The sequence below is a fragment of the Lichenostomus cassidix genome, chromosome 19 (assembly GCF_008360975.1).
Source record: "Lichenostomus cassidix isolate B80296 chromosome 19, HeHo_3.0, whole genome shotgun sequence".
NCBI lineage: Eukaryota > Metazoa > Chordata > Aves > Passeriformes > Meliphagidae > Lichenostomus > Lichenostomus cassidix.
In genome coordinates this window covers 8,920,709-8,942,034 of record NC_139499.1, presented here as the reverse complement: position 1 = coordinate 8,942,034, position 21,326 = coordinate 8,920,709, and the positions used below count along the sequence as shown (strand labels likewise).

General features: G+C 42.5%; 1 protein-coding gene across 9 annotated transcripts in view; it reads left to right on the top strand.

The window, feature by feature from the left end:
• Nucleotides 1-1,654: 1,654 nt before the first annotated feature.
• The window catches only part of BCAS3 (BCAS3 microtubule associated cell migration factor), a 289,031-nt gene continuing 269,359 nt past the window's right edge, over nt 1,655-21,326 (top strand). For 6 of the 9 annotated variants that reach the window (XM_085078501.1, XM_085078499.1, XM_085078507.1 and 3 more), the window contains exons 1-6: nt 1,655-1,809; nt 3,194-3,281; nt 6,011-6,065; nt 7,421-7,493; nt 8,158-8,264; nt 15,650-15,731. In XM_085078501.1, coding sequence (XP_084934627.1) covers nt 3,211-3,281; nt 6,011-6,065; nt 7,421-7,493; nt 8,158-8,264; nt 15,650-15,731 — 388 coding nt within the window. In that variant the 5' untranslated portion in view covers nt 1,655-1,809; nt 3,194-3,210. Of the gene's footprint in view, nt 1,810-2,137; nt 2,266-3,193; nt 3,282-6,010; nt 6,066-7,420; nt 7,494-8,157; nt 8,265-15,649; nt 15,732-21,326 lie in introns of those variants that run through there. The other 3 variants (XM_085078504.1, XM_085078502.1, XM_085078500.1) reach the window with 2 other exon arrangements.

The following is a 21,326-nucleotide window of genomic DNA, read 5'->3' as shown; positions in this document are numbered from 1 at the left end:
CGAGTGTAACACCTTGGTGAGATGACTGTACTACTGCTTATAAGGGAAATATGCAAAAGAAAGCGAAATTCCCAGGTTTTTTGCTCAACACAAAAGCAAAATTTAAGTTTTCATAGAATTCTGCTACACTCAGAAATGTTGTGCCTCATTGAAGTTTCCTCAAGCAGTTTGAGACTTGGGCTTCTCCACCTTTGGCTTTTTTTAACCTTAAATGAACAAACAAAAACCTATAAATTTTCCTGGAAAAGCTGGTGATTGTCAGAAGCAAACATCCAAAAGTCTGCACTTCCTTGCTGATAAAAACTGTCACCAGTTTACTCCTGGGTATACTTTGCCCACCTTTTTATCATTTGACTTCCCGAAATTAATATTCAAAGCTGAGACAGAGGAGTGTGGGAATTCACACCGACTAAGTTAACAGAGGCTCCTTTGCTAAAACCAAACCTGAGTTACAACCTTTTCTTGTGAAATAAAGCTCCGATCTGTACACACCTGCTACTAGTGAGTGTTTGCTGGCTTACTCTTCAGTGACTGTTTCATTCCTTTGGTATGTGGATGATGATGTTGTCACAGAATTCAGGTGGATTCCCAGAGCAGCTCACCCCTCCTGACCTGGTGCCACTGTCTGGAAATGTGAGCCATGGCTGAGTGCCTCACCCTGCGGGCTCTGCGCACTGCTGGACACCTGCAAACATAAATCACACCCTGGGCTGGGCTGCAGGAGAGCTTAAAGGTCACTCGTGGGCAGGGACACCTTGCAGTGTGCCAGGCTGCTCCAGGCCTGTCCAACCTGGCCTGAGACACTGCAGACGTGAGGGAGCCACAGCTTCTCTGGGCACCCTGAGCCAGGGCCTCCCCACCCTCACCGGGAACAAGTTCTTTCTATAACCAAAACCCATCCTCTGTCAGCGGGAAGCCATTCCCTGTGTCCTCTCACTCCAGGCCCTTGTCCGGTCTCTCCATGGCGCTTGGAGCCCCTTTAGGCGCTGGAAGGTGCTCTAAGGCTCTCCTCAGCCGTGTCTCAACACCGAGCTCTGAGGGGCAGCAGCGGTGTCCGTGAGACGCTGCAGCTGAGGGACACCTCGGCCCCGCGGGCTTTCCCCCTGCCGGAGCTCTGTGCCTTCCCCTGCCCGCTCACCCGCCGCGGCCCCTCGGAGCCTGTCCCGCCCTGAGGTACCTCAGCTCCCTCACAGCCCCTCGCAGCCTGTCCCGCCCTGAGGTACCCTCAGCTCCCTCACAGCCCCTCGCAGCCTGTCCCGCCCTGAGGTACCCTCAGCTCCCTCACAGCCCCTCGCAGCCTGTCCCGCCCTCAGCTCCCTCACAGCCCCTCGCAGCCTGTCCCGCCCTCAGGCACCTCAGCTCCCTCACGCCCCTCCCGCCCCGCCCCTCAGCGCGTGTCCCTCACGCCCCGCCCTCCCATGACGTCACCACGCTCAGGCGCGCATGGGCGGGGCCGCTGCCCCCTCCCCGCCAATCGGCGCTCGGCGTACCCGGCGCGCGGCCCCTCTCCCCCCCGCCCCTCCCCGCCCCACGTGCGCGGGGCCGGCTAAGGTGCGCGCGGCTCTCGCGAGATCCCCGATGTAAACAAAGCCGCGGGGCGCGGGGCGGGGGGGGCAGCGCCGCCCGCCTTTCGCCGCCCCTGCCGCGTCCCGCCGCGCCCCGCCCACCGCCGGGCAGCGCGGCCGCCCATTGGCCGAGAGCGGGGCGCGGCCCGCCCCCGGCGCGCTGTGATTGGCTGCGGGCGCGGTGCGCTGGGTGTCATTGCCCGGGGGGTCCCAAACAGTGTCAGTGGCGCCGGGAGCCCGGCAGGTGAGGTACGGCCCGCGCCGGGGGCGCGCGGCGGGAGCGCGCCCGGGACAGCGCTGCGGCGGCTCTGAGGGGCCGCGCCGGGAGGCCGGGCCGGGCAGCGGCCGGGGCGGGGGGCGGCGGGCAGGGCAGGCCCGGCCGCCAGGCCTGAGGGACCCCCCGGTGGTTGCGGGCGGCGGGCCGCGGCTGTGAGGCGAGGGGCGGCCGGCGGGGTTGGCGCGGCCCGGCAGGCCAAGGCCCCGCTCCCCGGGCGGCGGCGGGAGGGAGGCCGGGCAGGTCGGAGTGTTTTGCTGTGGAGTTGCTCAACAGCGGAGGGTGCCCAGGGCGGGCCGGGCGCTGTCAGGGCTGCTGAGGGAGCTCCGGGCCGCTCAGCCCGCGGGGACAGCTCCGAGCTGAGGCGCGGCGGTGCCCAGGCCCGGAGCAGCAGCTAAAATGCGTCCGGAGCTCCCTTCCCCTCAGGTGGGTGGCACAAGGCGGTGGCGCTCAGGGCAGGGCAGGTGTCCGTGAGGTGATTTCATCCTTTCCGGGACGTTTGGCCTTTCAGGGTTCCTCGCTGTGTGTGTCAGGCTGCTGTTGTGTTGCTGAGCGTTTTGTTATTAGTTATTATTGTGTTAGTAATTTCTGAGTGATTATCCCGCCTCCCTTAATGAGCTGGTCCTGGTAAAATCTACCCTGACGTGAAATGATGCTGATAACTGATAGCACGTTGGGGATTTGGCTTTTTGTCTCACTTTATGGAAAGGTTTGGGGTTGGGAGACCCAACAGAGCAGCTGAGGGGTTCACTGAAGAGCTGGCTGGGATCTCTGGTGCTCCTCAGGTACTTTCTGCCTTTGGGAATGTCACACAGAATTTTCCCCTGCAGAACAGAAGTGTGAAGGAAAGCTTGAAGATGACACAAAAAGCTGACATAAAGCAGTTGAATATGTGAGCTGCCATGTAACCCATTTTTCTCAAGAATACAGTACACTGCAGCTGTGATTGCATGTTATTTTTATCTAATTATTTTCCAAGACAGCAGCCCATTAGTAAATAGTGAGTTCATGTAGTGGTGATGACAACTGTACCACTATCTTTAATCATGGAATCATAGAATGGTTTGGGCTGGAAGGAGGAACCTTGAAGATCATGCAGTGCAGTTTGAGATAAAGTGGAAATTTATCATGCAGGTCTGTGGGTTTTTGTTTGTTTTCACCAGCATTGCAGGAGCTGTAGTAATTGGAGGAATTGTCAGTTTGGTGCGTAATTTTCTTTTTTAAAAAAGTGCTGCAAAGAGGCCTACAGCTTTGTGCAAGTGAAGTTTCTCTCTTATCACCTTCCAGAACACATCAAGAACTTGTGTAATAAATAATCCTGTGGGATTTGTGCTAAAAGTGGCTTTTGTTGCAGGTGTGTGCCCAGCAAGGATGGCGACAGAGTCCCCGCGCCGCCCCAGTCGCTGCACTGGAGGAGTGGTGGTTCGCCCCCAAGCTGCCACGTAAGAACCTTCTAGAAGAGCAGCCCCTTCTGAAACGGGCTTGATTTTCTTGTAGAAGAACCCAGCCTGAGTTTGTTTGGGTTTTTTTTCCCCCCAAAGCCAGCTGGGAGGGCTTGTGTTGGCACTGGAGTTTTGATGCACTGAGCGTTGTCCAATAAAATAGCCAACACTTGTGGCATTTCCATTTCTTGCCTGCAAACTGTCTCCCCAAATGGGATGCTTTGCACTTGTACAACAAAAGTTGTGTATTTAAAAGCTAACATACTGCAAAGTTTTCTTGTTTTGCTGTACAAACATTGCAGTGCAGATCAGTGGTGCAAGCTTCTTCCTTAGGCCAGAGGGATGTGCCACACGTGTTCCTGTCTTGCTGTTCTTTTTAATAACACCTTGTCCTAGGAGTGGATATATTAAAACAAACAAAACTTGTCATTAAAGTCCTTTGGGGAAGGAGAATTGTGGATTTTTTTTTAAATTTTTTTTTTTTTAAGAACAAAACCAAGGAAAAAGGAAGAAGCTCCATCCTTCTGGTCAGAGCGCCTGACAGACAATTTTTGTGCTTTGGCATCCTGATTTTCATTGTGTTCACATGGGAATACTTTCACAGCAAAAGAGTTCTTTGGCTGTAAGGCAGTCTAGAAGATTTATGGTATTTTCTCTGTCTGTTACAGGAGTTGTATAGCAATTTTTCTTTCTTCCTTGGGGATGCTCATTCTGCTGCAAAATGGTACCATTTTGAAATATCCCCTGCAAGGGGTGTTACTTTGCCCTCAGAGATACCTCTGTATTTCCCACTTCATTTTCCCTGGAGAGCACAAAGTTGTAGATAGCTGTACCACAAAAAGTTGTGTTAGAGGTTTGTCTTGCAGCAGCTTTTTTTCTTCTTTTGTTGCAGATTTCCTCAACAAATGCATTTTTCTTTGTAATGACATTTTCTTCAAAATATGCTTTAGAATATAGTAGAAAAACACTGTAAGATGAAGGTTATATATATTTTTTTAAAATATGGTGTCTTGTTCTTGAGGTACCTGCTTGTGCCTCAGAAATGTCACTTTTTTGATGAATCTGCATGTGGTGAGCACTGCATTCTGCTGCTCATGTTAAGTTTCCAGATCATTATTAAAGGTAGGGGTTTTTTTGTTGTTGTTTTTGGTGGGTTATGTTGTTTTTCAGCCCTTTAAAGACATTTCCCTGGGAGTTTTTCAACTTCAGGAGAGGTTTAGGGCACATACTCTGAATAAAACACCTCCCAAACATCAACTTGGTTTCAAGATGTACTTGAGAGGGGAAAATGCTTTCCATGAGCTGAAGCATGAAGGCAGTGTGACTCTGGCTGGTTGGCATTCCCAGGAGAGCCTCAGACACTGTATTTAATACTCTACCTGTGGCCTGGCATTTTAATAAAGGGCTCTGAAGGTGTGCAGGGGCAGCTGGCGTGACCTACATAAATCAGGGAAGAATCAGCACAGGAGAAACCACAGCTCATTTGTGAGGCCTCAGCCTAAAGCAATGGGACAAACTGGGACACAGAAATCCTGGGATTGCTGAGGAAATCTGGTTTGGTCCTGGGCTGGAAAAGGCTTTCTGGAATGTTAAACTTTATATTTTAGATCTCTCTTTGCTTTCAGAGAGGAGTTGGGCTGATGCAGCATTTGGGTTCAAGTATCTTTTGTATATTTGTGTGTAGTACTAAACTCTCCAGAGTGCTTCATTTTCCAGTGCTAATCACTCCTGCTTTTATCAAAACAACCTTGCACTTTCAGAAAGCACCTTTGGACATCCAAAGTTCCTAATTTACACTCCTCCTTTGTTGCTGTTAGAAATCCTGAGTTAGCACAGGAAGAATTGCGACAGTACAGAGGTTGATTTTGTAGCTGCCAAAGCTCTTGCCTAAAGAAAACCTAAAGGGTTTTCTCAAATAGTCTCAGACTTTCTGCAGGTAGTTCTTGTTGCCAGCTTGTCTCAGAGCTCCCCATGGCACAAAGCACCAACTTTCTGTGTAGTTCCAGCACCATCTGTGTGATGCTCTCAGCCCACGCTGTGGTTACTCAGCAGTTACACAAGTTATCCTCACTGCTGTGCAGGATAAGCTACTCAAAGCATTACTTTAAATCTGCCCCAACAAATGTGTCTTGCACTAGAAACTTTCCTCAATCAATGCTGCTAATGAACTTCCAAAAGGAATAAGCTTCCCAAGCTATGAAATCTTCTCTGGAAATACCTCATTGCTATTCTTAGGTGGGGTTTTGTTCCATATCTGCCCCTGAGCACTGCCATGTACTCCAGCATTGTCCAGAATGCTGAGGAGCTCTGGAAGTTTCCTTGTCCCACCAGGAGAGCTCCAGTGGGTGCTTAAATCCTCTTTTTCATGTTGTAAGAGCCAAACCAAGTAGAAAAATACTGAGAAATCATTTCCAAATCCCTGTACCACTTCAGGCTCTCTGATGTGGAGAACATGGCTTATTCCTTGAATTTAGGATTTATCCTTTCCCCCACAAGCAGTTATTTCATCAGCAGGTATCTTAGCTTTTTTACAGACTTTTATTACTTTCACTTAGTACTTTCATTACTTAGAGGCCATGATTTATATTATCAGAATTTGCATTGCATACTTTATATTTTCCTATGTGCTAAAGATTGCCCCTGTTTTCCTTTTGCTGATCTATTTAATTTAATATATTCATGACCATTTCTGAGCTCCAGTGGTTGAAAAATCTCCTTCTGTTTTCCAGGGAACAGTCGTACATGGAAAGTGTTGTTACCTTCCTCCAAGATGTTGTGCCACAGGTAGGGTGTGGATCTTGAAAGCTGTTTTTTTAGTGCACAAAGCAGTGTCAGAAGTTCTCACTCTGCTTTGTAAATTTATTCTGCCATCTAATAAATAGATTTGGTTTTTTTAAATAGATGTATTTGTGTATTTTTATGTGCTTATGTATCATAAATATGGCCCTGGAATGGCTCCTTCCTGGTTGCCCTTGGGCCTCCCAGGAGCAGAGGGGAAGTAATTTTGTTTTTCTCTTTGGGAAAGCTGTAGTCCATGGTGGAGGAGCACTGCAGCTGATTGTAGCTTCAGGAAATTATCTTGATTCTGATTCCAGGGATTATCTTGGTTTTGTAGTGTCTAATTTCCCTATGAATTTCCTCTTAGGAATTCCCAGTACATTTATTCCATAATAATATAAAAACAATGCCCTCACTAATATCAATTTGTGAAATGCATTGTGGACTCAAAATTAAAATTAAACATATTTCAAGTTTCAATTAAGAAATTGCTGCATTCCACACCCCCTCTCTGGTTAAAGGATACAGTCTGTGTTTTATTTTACAAATCAGTTTGTGTTGGAAGCGTGGAATGTGATTTGTTTTGAAACGTAAACCCCACACTTATTTTTTAGATTTGTATTTTTAGTTCATGTTATTGCTTTTCTGGCATGTATAAAGTGATTATACAAGGCCTGTTCATATTTAATCCCAAATAGTGCTCAGTATTTTGTTATAATTCACTTGGAAGTGATGGTATTTCTGCTGTAGCTCACGCTCTTGCTACCACAGCTTCTCCTGAGAACTGTAAAACCTCCAGTTTGGAAACACTGCAAGCCTCACTCCACAATTTCTTTTTGTATCTCATCTTTTTATGGGAATCTGTAGAACACAGGAGTGAAACATGGATCTGTTCTGCTGGAGTTGCAGTTTATTCTCTTTTAAATGGCTGCATTAAAGTTGTCACAAACAGAGCTGAAAGGTGTCAGTAATATAAACTGGGTAGTAAAGGTCTCTTTCTTTTCCTCAGTCTGCCTTGCAAAGCTTTCATGTGAATTAAAGAGAATTTTAATGATAAAACACCTCATGTGAGAACCTCCAACACTGCTGAAGTGAAAGATTGTAGAAGCCACTGTATTGAATTTTATTGACTCACTCTAAGTCATGTGGGATTTCTTACCTGCCCCAGAAGATTTGTAGTTAGAAATATTTTGTCATTCCTGCATCTCTGAGTGATGTTCAGCATGGTTCTGTTGTAGGACTTCTGGTGACAATTAGATCCATGAATCATGATTTTGGGGTTTAATTATATTCCTTCTTACGGGAGGAGAAAAACTCCACTGTTAAACTTCCTGCTTTCAACCCTTTTGCTTTTTGTCCAGGCCTACAGTGGAACCCCACCAGAAGAAAAGGAGAAAATTGTCTGGGTCAGATTTGAAAATGCAGATTTAAATGGTATGACTTCATTTCTTCTTCATTTCACTTGTTTCTGTGAGTTTTGGGTCCATGTGCAACAATTCCAGGCAGCTTTCTCTGTAAGCATTGCTGACTCCAAACTAATTTTAATTAAGACTAAATTCTAAATGAATAACTTCACTTTTGGTCAGTATCTGCCAAAAAGAGCAAACAGGCCTTGTGACTTCATCTAAAAGCAAACAAAATCTTCCTTAGGAAGAAATGCAAATTAAAAATATCCATGTATTTTCCTTAAGGTAGTTGAAAACAAAGCACAGAACTAAATTTTATTTCATCTCCAGTTTGATTTCAAAGCCACATTATCTCACTCAATCCAGTCCAGTCCCAGGGTCATTTTCAGTGCTGTGATAGAATTCAGAGTAACCTGGGAAGCATAAAATGAGCAGATTTCATGAGGGAATATTTATGATTATTATGTCCTGTAGCTCTTTTCTTCCTGGGGATTCTCTTCCTTTGTTGAGGTTATTGTATAGATTAATTCCACAATACCTAGGAGTATTACCCAGCCTGTTCATTTGTCATTTCTGTATTTGGTAATATTTATTTTGTTGGTCCTGTGCTGACTTTTCTCTGTCTGAAAAGTTTGATGCTGAGCCTGTCCCTGACCTGCTAATAATGCCTCTGATATTGCAATTCCATTCAGATACATCCAGGAATATGGAATTCCATGAAATCCACAGCACTGGCAATGAGCCCCCCTTGCTGCTGATGATTGGCTACAGTGATGGGATGCAGGTCTGGAGCATACCTGTGAGTACAGAGCTCACCTTCCTTCTGCTTTTTGCTCAATGTTGTGTTAAAACTTTCATATTTTACCTTTTGTTTCTCCTATTGGAGTGGAAAGAGCCAACATTTCCCATCAATGTGCTCTGCTTTGTGTGTAATGTGCTTATCTTCAGATAATCCTGAGCACAGCTCAAACACTTCAGTTTGTGTACTGTCAGATTTTTGAGGGCTTTTTACACATTATTCCTGCTAAGTACATTTTCAGACTCAAATTGGGACCAATGTTTGCCATTTTGGAATAGTCTGTAGCCCAAAAATTACAAGATTTTCCTAACAGAAAGGATTAAAGGTGGAAAAACATGAATTTGTTTGTCCCAGGAATTCCAGTATGACCATATTAATAGTATTTTGCAGTCACATGTTTGTCATATACATGATTTGCAATTTTAATTTTCTGAAGGCCTCTGTGTGCATATGGGTTTGATTTCTTGCTGTCATCCCCACCCCCTGGGTTGTGCTGCACAGTGGTTTATGGGCACATGGTCTTCATTTGGGGAATTCCCCCCAAATTTCTTCAAATGAGAGAATCAAGTTGAATACAGTAGGTCATAAAATTCTGAACTTAAAAAACCAAAAAAATTCACAACACCTCGTCCTCCAGAATAAAGCAGAGAGGAGGGAGTTCTTTCCCTTTGTAAAATACACTTTTTAAAAAGAAATATGTGCATTTTTACAACTTTTTGCTTAGCTATGTAGGACATGTGTTTATATACCGGTAGCTTAGAAAATAATGTTAATTTCTACCGCAAAATGTCAGTTAAATAGAATTTTATGAGTGTGGTAGAGCTTTTTCCCCTCTTTATTGCATCTTGTTATCCTCTTGATTGCTTCTTGTTAGCTGGAATGAGGAAATAAAAAAGCTGATTAGGTTTTGCATTTGAAGGAACGTTTAATAGAAATGGAGTAAGACCTGTTATACTTCACTAAATGTCAGTATTTTGTAAGTGTTTATTAAAAATTAGGAACTTTGAAACTTAGGAACATTGCGGCCAAAATAAAGGTTATTTTCACTCGCGGAGCGTTACACAAAGTGTCCACACGGTGGCGCTGGGACACCGAGCTAAGAGCTGCCGCTGCAGCAGCACAACCTCATTAGTCCTTAATTAATTAATTAAGATCACCTGAGTATCACATCGGCTCGAGCTAACGAATCCTTAGAAAACATACTATTTTATCCAGCTGAAAAGTTCTTTTCCAAATGAACGTGAGTTTTTTGGGTTTTTTTGTTGTTTTTTTTTTATAAAGACATGCTGTGTTGCCATTGATGGAATTTTTCCTTTTGCTTTTTCTTTCTCTTTCTGTTTTCTTTCTTTTTTTCCCCTCCTCCTTGTGTCTGAATGAACCACACTTTAGGCCAAATACCTGAGTTTACCTTCTTTTCAGTAGGACCATAGAGCCAGATTTTTTTTCCCCAATGTATTTCACTTCTTCATAATTCCTAGATTTTGATAGAATTTACCCTTTCAGGAAAAATAACAAAAATGAAATTGCAGGACAGTTTCTCTTAGAGTTGTTCCATTTTTGCAGAAGTTTGAGTCTAGGAGAAGTGCAGTGAGATGGAGAAGATGCCAAATGTGGAAATATTTTAGTATCGTGTCAGCTGTGGAGATATTGCATCACCTTGTCAGCCCTTCGGTTGTGTGTTCTGTGAAATTGTGAGAGCACAGCCAGGGAGGTGCAGCTTGGACCTGAGCATTTTGTGTTCCTCCAGTTTCACTGTTGGAATGGTTCCTTTGTTAGTGAGATGACCTTGGAGATTTTCACAGAATGATGATCTTTAACATCAGTTTTAAATATCCTTACAGAGCAGGATTTGTATATCCAACAAATTTGGAGGGAACATAGACTGGAGGAGGTTTTCCACATTGTTGTTTCTCCCTTGCATATTTTCCCTTGCTTAGCCTGAGCACAATAAAATCTGGCAGTTATGTGATTGACTTAATATTTAAGAGCTTATTTGGCAACACTTTTTTGTGTCCTTTGCTATTATCCAAACCTTTCTTCTTGGCCTTGCCGAGTATTTAGCTTGTAATTAAGCAATGTTATTCCAACTAAAAAAGAAAAAAAAGAAACCCCTTCATTCCGAGTTTAATCTACAAAAGCAACAATCTGACATTTATGTGCAAATCTCCTCAGGAAGGCTATTATCTGTAGCATTGTGCTTTTTGATTCCTACAATTGGCCCTGTGTTCAGCTCTCCCTAATGTGTTGCAGGCGGCAGGGTTTGTGTGTGAGTGATTATGAAGTGTTTATGACAGCTCCTAAGCCCACACTCTGCCTAATGGTGTTACACTGCCTTGCCCACACCTTGCAGCCTTTCCCCCGCTCGGCAGGCTGAGTGCTTTCACGTTAACATCTCCTCCGAGGAGGATTTTGGGGCTGCACGGGTGTGATTTGCCAGGGGGAGATACGCTGGGGAAGCTTCAAAGGGCTGGGGTGGTGTGAGGAGGGTGGAAGGTGTCCATCCAAAGGGCTTGGCTTTGATCTCTGCTCTCAAATGGGGGTGGTGAGGTTAAAGTGGGATTTAAATACTCCTGGCTGAGTGGGGAGAAAGCTGGGGATGTGACTGGAGTTCCTGTTTGATAGTGGGGCTTAGTGTTTTGTTTGGGATTTGTTTTCTCCTTGCTCCCAGTTTCAGGTTTCAGGCACAATTCGAGTTGTTTCTTCCTGGTGTGGTTTCCAACTGTCTGTTCTAGAGGTTCCTGTTCCTGGCTGCTTTTGAGGCAGAAATTTTTTTTTTTTTTCATTTTAGGCTGGGAGTTTCAGAAGTAGAAAAATCATCTTAATTTAATGGTTTGTGTCACAATTAAAAAAAAAACCACATCCCCAACTGCAATTCTTCCTCTGTCCATCCCTCTTTCTAGAGAGAACCACTGTTAAAGCTTGCATCAACCACTCAGAAAATGGAGTAATGACCTGACCTAGTAACCCTGACAAATATCTGAGGACTTTACAAAACATCTATGCAAATCATTTTCTGAGGCTTGGGGTGTTTTACCCTGAGGATGCACCAATGTGCAAGAGATTTTGTGGTTTTACACCACTTCTGTTTCCAATAGCACTGCCATAATTTAAAGTGCTAGGTGCAACTTCATCCTCAATCCAGTCACTAGGGGAGGTTCTGTAATGATCTTGAGCATCTAAATTCTTACCATCTCTAGATTATTACAGAGATCAGGGTTGAATGGAAAAGCAGACTGGGAATTTCTAAACTAAAGTGATAAAATTTGTCCCTTTGCTTCCAGTCTTTCCCCTGCTTTCTCAGCAGCACCATGACTGGAAGTTGTCTTTAACCCACAGGCAGCAATATTTGGTGATGGTATCTATCATTGCTTATTGTATTATAACATCATATCATGATATCTTCATGTTTAAAACATGCATCAGAAGATTTAAAAACAACCTCCTGATCATTCCCTTTTTCCATTTATATATTCCCCAGTTTCCTTTTCAAGAGTTGCACAGTAGTTCAAGCATTGAGTTCCAAACTCAATTTTCTTTCACTTTGGTGTATGTTTGGCTCTTTTTTTTTATTTTTTTTTAAATTTTTTTCACCATGTGAAAACCATTTTCTCTGGTTGGAAACTATTAGTTATCCTCAGTGTGAACAAAACTTCCTTTGTTCAGCTTTTTTTTTCCCTGGGTGCAAACTGGTGTGCTCCAAACAATACAGCTCTGTCATCAAAAATTACCCAGCGCTGCAGATCGCTGGGCTGTCATATTTCAAGCAGTAGCTCAAGATGTCTTAAGTGGTGGAGAAGATTCTTCTTCCTCCTTTAATTGGAAGAGAATGATGGAGACTTCACTGGGGGCTGGGGTTTGAATCCTTACTTCCCTGTAGGTCTGGGAGTTGTGGTTGATAGCAGCTTTTTGGGAAAGCTGAGATGTTCTACCAGCCCAGCTTGGAGCTGTCGTCTTGGATTCAGCTCTTCCATCCAACGAGTACCTGGAGCTGCTTTTACAGCTTAATATCCAATTCTTGAAACCTGTTTGGAAACATTCTTGGCTTTTGGAATGGGAAAGAAAAACTTTTAAGAGCTCTGAGAGCTGCCACGGGGACTTGCTACTTAGCTGGATCCAATCCAAAATGGCAGCCACAGCCTCGTTTCTCACAGGTGCTTTTTGAAGAATTTAGAGCTCTGTTTTCAATTCATGAGCTCTATTTATATTTTGTCTGTGCATGTGAGACTGTGGAGCTCCAGGGACTGGTAATGGGATGTGGAGCCTTTTGCTGGGAGTTGCCAGCCCACATCTGACCCAGGTTCTCCCCTCGATGTGCAATTCCTCGTCCCACTTGAGCTCCTAGAGGGATAAGTGTGCCATTCACAGGGAAGATTGGCAGGCTGAGGGCTGAGATAAGGGCTGAAGTGGCAGGAAGATCAGGCCACACAATCTCTGTGCCCTGGAGATGCTGCTTTTGGGCAGATTGGATCTGTGCAACCTCAAAAATAAACTGTGTTGTCCATAGATAAACGAAGGGCATCAGCATTAACCACAGTTAATTCAGGATTTTGTGAGATTGCAAACAGCAGAAGCTTCTGCTGCTGGTGGTGTTTAAAAGAAGTTAATTGTAATTCAAAGAAAATCTTGAACTCAAAGCCCTAATGCATTTTTCAGTGCCAAGCAAACCAAGGAGCAGCCAAGCTCTTACTAATTCATGGCAGACAACAACATGCAATGCCTTCTATGAGTTGCTGTCTCTACAGAACAGCTAAGGACACACAGCTTAAATCCCCTAAAAATGCTGTTACTTTATGGAACAATGCTAGATTAAATATTAGTGTTTTATCGTGATCCATGTTGTGGTGCCACATCCAGATTTTTTGTGAACTTTATTTTGTGCCTGTTAGAGAATTTGAATTTTGTTTACAAACGAGATGCTGGTGGTTGGGTGGCATTTTGTATTTTCAGTACAAAGTCTCCAGTGGAGCTGTATCTTAAAATTTGCTCCTTTTTAGCTCCCAGGAGTCAGGAAGTGCTCAGCACTTGAGCAGTAGAGGCTGAACCTAAAGCATTCCATGATTTAGAATCCTTCAGGGACTGAGCAAAGGACCTGTTAACCTCCAGTCTTTAACACTGCAGTGGTCTTAAAACAGGAGCTAAATACCTGTAATCTCATCTTTGTCACTGTTGGATCCTGTGGCTTGGTACTCCACTTAACCTTTCTTTCTGTAATTTTCCCCCAGTATAAAAGAATAAATGATCTTTTAAATAATGAATATTAATTATTAAAACATTAGTACATTATATGCATGAGAAGAGCTGAGCTGGGATTTCCATGTTAAGTGCTTCAGTACAAATAAACCTCATTCATATTTGGACATTTTAGGCTTTTCTTTGCAATTCTCAAGTTTGAGCTCTACCAGGTCTTGGCATGCCAGGCTGAATAAACATGCTGCTGGAGTTCAGGATATTTAAGAGCAGAACCTGAGTTGAGAAAGTTTGGCCTTCTGAGTGTACCTTCCTTTGGGGTCTGCACTTTGTTTGAAGTAGATTGGAGTTGTGGCTGATGTGCTGGCAGAGTTCAAAAGCAGAAGGAGGTGTCTGAGTTGGGTTGGGATATTTTATGGGAATCACTCCTTCCGTACCTTTGTTGTTCTGGTTCCTTTCCCTCTTGTTTTCCTTCGTAGCCAGGGATGTGCACACACGTGTGAAACAGCATTTCCACACTTTGGGGGAAAGGATCTCTAATTGCCAATAATAATAGTTCCAAGCCTTTCTGTTTTTCTTCTTTTCCATTTCCTCCTTTCCCTTTTCATAGAGCTGCTGTGTTCCGATGGACAGAAAACCTGCTGCTGTCTTAATTTTTTTAATCTCTTTATTACTCTGTCCCTCTTTAATTTTCCTCATTTTCTGCTTAGCTGAGCTCTACATTTTTTTTCCCAAGCTGTTTTTTCTGGATACAGATGTTTTCATCCAGAGGTTTTTTCCCCCCCACACTGCACTCCAAGCTCACGATCAGTTAAAAGCCATCAGCAAACCTTTCCTGAGCTGATTTCTGATCATTATTCCCGTGTCTTGTATAGAATCTGGTCAAGAAGTTCTTCAGAGCTGTTCCTGAGGGAGAATTAAACTTGTTTTGCAAAGGCTGGAGTACTGCAGGGTTGTGTGTTCAGAGGGAGGAGGAGAATCTGCTGTGATTGGAACATCTGCCCAATAAAAACAGAGCAGGGTGGACTGAGCATTAATTCTCTTTATGATTGCAGTTTAAAAACTGTTGTGTCCATCAGGAATAATTCTGATGGTGTTAATTGACAAACTGATGGGCTAAAAGGGGTTAGAAGGTTGTTTTCCTACATTTGTGTAGCTTGTGAGTAATTCCAGGCATAATAGGGAAAAGCAGTTTGTTCCCTATATTGTGTGCGGAGAATGGTGGGTTAGCTCTGTAGTAAATGGTATTTTCAAAGCAATTTTATTTAGAATTGTGCTTCATGGGGTGGATTTCATTCTCCCCCATGACCTAGAGCAGTGATAATAAATAACCAGGCAAGATTGGATGTAAGCTGAGAGCCTGGAGTTCTGCACTTGGGGTTTGTTGGTCAAACAGTAGGAGTATTTTAACTTTTTGGACGTGTGAGCTGAAGTGCAGAAAGAAATGGAAACAACCATAAAATGACATTTCCAAAAGTTCCCTTGAATTTATAGTTTATTGATTCCTAAGAACCTTATTCCAAATCATGTTCTCTTCTGATATTGTAAGCTGCTTGTTTGGCAAAACTTGATGCCAACCTTGGCTGTGTTCTGAGGCTCATTACATCTGTTTTAAGTTGTTGGTTACTTGGAAATGAGCTTCATAACGTTTGCCATTTTCCTGGAGTTTGACGTTCCATATCGGATCCATTACCAGGCAGTTATGAAAATACATGGAGTGACCATTGCAGGAAGTCTGGAAATTCATCTGAACTCCTTCTGGTTTAATCTTTTCAAAGTTGCCATTAGCCACAGGCTTAAATAGTTTGATCACCTATTTTTAAACCTGGTTTTTAAACCTGGTTTTCACGCCTGGTGGGTGTGAAATGAACCAATATATCAAATTCTCCCATCTTTTTCCACCCATGTTTGCCACTCGTGATCTCTGGTGAGTTGGCATTTTTGTTTAGAACCATGTGAAATGTGGGATAAATCTTTGTGAATTTTAGTCAGCTTTTAAGACTCGCTTCTTCCAAAACATGTCATGAAGAGTTAATTCAAGACTTCTAAGATTTATTCTCATTTCGACAAATGGCAGTCATTGCTTAGGCAGAGTCTTACCACTGTACTTTCCTACAATGTCTTTCCATCTTTTAATGTCTTCTTAGCTACTAAATGCATGTATTTTTGAAAGTATGGATTTATTTTGTCATTTGCAGATCAGTGGAGAAGCTCAGGAGTTGTTCTCGGTGCGCCATGGACCTGTGAGAGCTGCTCGGATCCTGCCAGCTCCCCAGATCAGTGAGTACACACTGAAACCCAACACAGGGCAGCAGGACTTCTTTAAAAAGCTGCTTTTCCACTCCAGGAAAACTAGCAAGGCAACAGAGTTTGGTTTTTGAGGTGGCATTGGCTTCTGATTTGTCCAATTTCTGCTTCTTTTATGTTAACTTTGCTCACTTTGACCATTTCGGTGGCTGAACTTTCATCATCCCTTGAGTGCAACTCCTCTCTGCCACTGCTTAAATAGTATTTTATCAAATTCTGAATTTGATAAAATACTTTCTAAGCATTTTAATAAGTTAATACTTAATTAAGTATTCAATTGAGCATTACCAGGATTTAATTTACCAGGATTCTTCCAGAAGTTGAGTTAACCCCCAGAAGAACTTACTGCAACAACTGTGCATAAATCAGGAAATTCCTCTAAAAAATTACCCAATTCCATCCAAACCCAATCCAGTTGTAGATTTCTGAAAGAGCTGTTGGGGTCTAATTTAAATTGATTGCCATGTGGATAAAAACAATGTATTTCTAGTATGAGCAAGGTGTTTGGGAATTACGCTGGGTTAGAATTTCTAGTGATATTTTATGAATTAAACAGTGAACTCAAAAAATGCAGCCTAAAAGCTAATTGTTTAAATTGTTACAAACACAGTAAATTATACTAATTTTGTGTGTTTCAGAGAAAGTAAATGAAGCAAGTGGTTTAATGGACATATTATATAAAGCTTTGGTGATTTCCTGAGCAGAGGAATATATAAAGTATATGTGGTTCTGTAATGATTATTTTTTAAGTTTTTAATTTTAATGATTATTATTTAAGTTAAACTAACTTAAAGTAAAATACTTCCCAAGCCTGTTGTTGCTTTATTCCATTTACTGGAACACTGCATAATTCCCAACAAGCTGCTTTTTTTGCTATTATGTGTGTCATTGAGTAATGGATGTCTGTGCCCCTTCCTCTCTCAAAGGGGGGAAAAAGGAGAAAGAAAAGTGTAAATGGAAATGAAAAACAGGTAAATTAATTGAGGAACCTGGAAGTTCTGTTTTTTTTCTGATATTAAAATAGGATTTTGATTTTTTCAATCAAGTAAATCACACTCATGAGCTTCAAGCAGTTACTGTCTTTCTGCCTCTAAATTCCATATATTTAGCATCTGACAATGATAGTTGTTGCATTAGAAAACTATTCAAATTAGCTCATATTAAATTAAACTAAACCTTTTAAAAACATGTTTTGGTCTCTTTTTACATGGCTTGGTTTAAATAAATCTTTGATTAAAAGTACATGAATGTATCATTGACCAGTATCTGGAATCAGATAAAAGTAAAGCTGTAATAAGAGGCCTTAGATAACTAACTCATGAGCTTTAATGATTCTGAACAAAATAAAAGGAATCTGTAAAGGAGAAGCTGATTACCATCAGCAGGCTCAAACACTGTTTTACTGTGAAGCTGTAAAAAGGGAATTATTGAAAATAGGAGTCTCTTGGTGGATGGATTTGGCACGTTCCTAAAAACAGATCTGAGCTGGTGATAAGCAGCTCATTCCCAGGTGTGAAAGGAAAGCTCATGGCTTTAACTTGGTGACTTCACAGCAGCAGAACTTAATAGTTTGTCAACTATTTTGTTAGAAACCTGCAGCCCTTTGATGTTAGATCCTCTGCCTCCTGGTGTGCTTGGTGCCATAATGCAGCTTTGTTTCACAGGGGGTGTTTCATACAGAAAATGTCCTTCTGCAGCTCCTGGGTGCTCTGCAGTGGCACTTTGGTGTCCCTCTGGCCATGGCAGGGCAGCTCTGCAGTCTGGAGATGTTCTAAAAAACTTGAGGGGTTTCTGTAAATGATGTATTTACAGGATGAATGTATTAGAGAGATGAGGGATTTCTGTAAACCTCACAGATACCAACTCTTCTCTGTGCTCAGGTCATCCCTACTGTGCCTTCAATAGACAGGGCTTTAATGATTTGGTACAATTTACAGTATAAATGGCCTTTTTGGAGGCTGAAGGTTTGCACTGTGCCCAAATTTTGGGCTTGCAGAGCTAATATTGGGACTATGAGAACATCTCAGTCTGGACTGGCAGTCTCTCTGGCTCTTCTCCACTCCCAAATTTGGCTGTGGGCTGGATTTGGTGTTTCCATGTGTCCAGGTGTGCTGGGCACTGCATTTTTCTGTCAGTGCTGAGGAAATGACACATTTATTTCAGTTATCTTGCTGTTCTTTTACCTGCAAAATCAGCATATTGATGCTTTCTGAAGTAAGTCAGTGCTCCAGTCTCCCATTTTTTATTACTTCTCCCAGGTCATTTTACAAGCCCATGTTAAATACCTGCTTTTCCTTGTGTTGTCCCATTTGTTAAGGTAGGGCTGCATAATTTAAAAATCAATCAAGAAAGTCAGAGGAGCAGCCCTATGTGTGGCATTTCCTGCTTAGAGGGACATGATGACAGGCTGGTGGGGTGAAGTTTACATCAGTGCTTGTCTGTAAAACCTATTTCCATGTCTCAGCATTATGAAAATAAATTCCTCCAGCGAGCTGAATTAATTTATTGCCATTTTCTAGATTATGCTGCTTGCAGAAAGATGATATAATAGCCCCACATCTCTCAGTGTATTTGACTGTTCAGTCAAATTGACTTATAAAGGAAAAAAAAGGCAAATAAAAAGAGGAAATAAAAATAATTTAGATGTCCTAAAACCCATTGATAGTTGAAATGTTGCAGCAGATTTATCCCTGTTCTCCACTGCTCCCATCTTTGTGGGTAAAATGAAGATTGGAACCTCAAAAGCTGACTCAGGTTTATCTGCAGGTACACTTAAAGAGCTCCACTATTTCTATTTAGGGTGCTCTGTAAAGGAAGGCAGATGTGAGGTTTGTGTCTGCTCAGCCACTTGGGTGGTTCAGTGGTTGGAAATCCCAAAGGCCAAGCTAATCCCAGGGTCTGTCAGCCCCTTTGGGGTGCTGTAGGGTTCTGCAGGTGTGTGTGGGAGTTGTGGTGTTCTGTGGGGTTTATGGGGTAATGAATGGTCATGTCTGTGGATTATGGAAATTACAGACTGCAGTTCTCCAGCATAGCAAGTGAGGCTTTTAGAGATATTCCAGGGGAGAACTTTGGAGTGTGACACTGGAAAACAGCAATTTCTCTGAAGCTTTGGACTGACCTGTGTTCCACCATGACATCCCATCAGTACTTTAGAGCTAAAACTTTCACCAGTGAGGCTGAGGGTGAATTCCAGCCTGGGAATTCCAGGATATTCCTGGATATTCCAACCCAGCTCCTGCTGGGCTGCTGCACTGACGTGGGGCAGCACCACCAATGCACCAAGATTTGCAAGGAAAAGATTGAAATGAGAGTGGTTTAGTGGATCAGGAGCTGCCCTGCATTATGAAATGGCTGTGCTGGGACTGAGCAGTGGAATTACACACCAGGAAAATCCACTCCATGGTGCCTCAGTGCTAAATAGGTCAGAGTGTGAAATTCATCCAGAGCCATTCTCCCTCATGGGAAACCAGGGTGATTCCCAAAGTTCTGAGCAGCTTTGGAGTTCCTGTGACATTCACTGAATTCCATTTTTATTCTGCATAAAGATATGCTGGTTTTGTTGTTGTTATATCCATTATTGGCATTGTTGGGAGTTATTCACAGTTTCATCAGGAGGAAGGTCTAAGCTGCTTTGAGCTTATATATGGATAACCTTTTGACTTCCTAAAGTTCTAAATGTTGATTTGGATGAAATTTCATTTAGCCACAGATAGATTTTTTTTTTTTTTTCCAATTTTAAGCACACTAACTGAAGTCAGGTTTTTCAAAAACCAAACCTATCATTTAGCTAAATGGAGCTGTAGATAAGGTGGTGCCTTGTTGGCAGGAAGGGCAGTTTTCATTACTTTAATTGTGTGATTTGTCAGGATTTCCAGCATTTTATAAATGCTGTAGTGTTATATGACAGAATTAAAAGGATTTAGAATAAAAGGAGTTTAAGAAAAAGACTTTGCAACAGGATTTCAATACTTTTTGTATTTGGGGGGATTTAGAGAGCTGCTTTTCATTTCAATTTTGTTAAACACTGTGTGTGCAGCAGGTGTGTGCAACGTCACATGCAAATAAACACAATTTTACAAATGAAAATTAATCCAGCAGAACTTGGGAGATTAAATGCCACCCCAGAGCTGGGAGAGGGTTCCTGCCTCCATTAGAGCATGTCACTCTGTGCAATCCCATGAATGGGACAGCTATTAACCTGATTTAATGCCCTCAGAGGCCTCCCAGTCATGATCCTTTCCTACTGTATTAATATTTACATTCTGAAAGTATTGCAGTCAAAAATGAATTTTTTTTTTTTTTTTTAAATCGAGGGACTCAGTTATTAAAGGCAGAAATCAGAAGTTTAAGCACCTACTGCAGGAATTTTGCACATCTGTGCTGTGGGTATTAAAACTGGCATTCCTTTCGATTTTTGGGCATTTGATTCCCTGGATTTCCCTCCACCTTTCTCCCTCTTTTTCCCCTTCCTTGTTGCTAAACTGAGAACTAAACCACAAAAAAAGCATCTGAATTCATGTCTCTAATACATCATAGTGGGGAAAAAAAAAAAGAAAAAAAAACTTAATATTTTTATTAAGTACTTAAATACTTCAGGTAAAATCCTGGCTCCACTTAAATCAGTGTCAGAACTGGTAGTCAGCATTTCACTCTCAGCGCTGGGAACAGAACAAATGGAATTCATCTGTTACCTGGATTGAAGGAAACAAATTGGTTGCCAGACTCTTAAGAAGCCTTTATGTTTCATTTATCAATTTACAGGTCAGGACATACAGTACAGGTTTGACTCACCAAAGAGGCTGAAATAATAGGAATAAAAGGAAAATACATTTGGCTGGTTTGGGTTACTCATGAAGCTATTGTTGCTGGTGGAGTTATTGATGTGCCCCATTTGACTTTATAAATACCCAAAGGTGTAGGAGGGAAGGTTTACCCTTGTACAGCTGAGAGGACTGAACAGTGTTTGTTACAAATTAAATGCATGTACCTGAGTTATTAATAATTAACAGAGGCTGCTGTGTCAAAATGTGTATTGTGAATTGTTGTGCCTTTCTGGAGAAATGATTTAGTGCTGTACAACTGTATTTGAGAATTAAGACTATATCACAGATATTCTTTAGAGATCAAAGGGTTTGGTGTATAATGGAGAAAAAAAATCCATTATTTACCATGCATATGCAGACCTATAGATAATTAAAAAGGCAAAGGTTGAAAGAAAATGGAGGAAACTTTGTAGTGATGGTGTTGCTTGTTACTTTGTTATTTAAGTTGGGTAGAAAAATTCCCTGGAATTCAGTTAAACATTGTTCACAAGCAGAAGTGATTTAAAAAGAAAAAAACCCAACCTCAATTTTAGTTTTATTTCTGTTTACGTAGCAGTAAAGCAAAGTTCTCCAAACTCTTAAAACCCCATTTTAAGAAGTGTGGCGTCTTTAACAGTCTGCCTGTGCTGGGCTGAAGGTGTGACTGAGCCTGGGGGGACGACAGGGCTGAGTTTCATTTCCAGGGCTGTTCCCAGAGCTGGCAATGGATCCAGGCTGGATCCCAGGGCAGGCAGAGCTGGCCCAG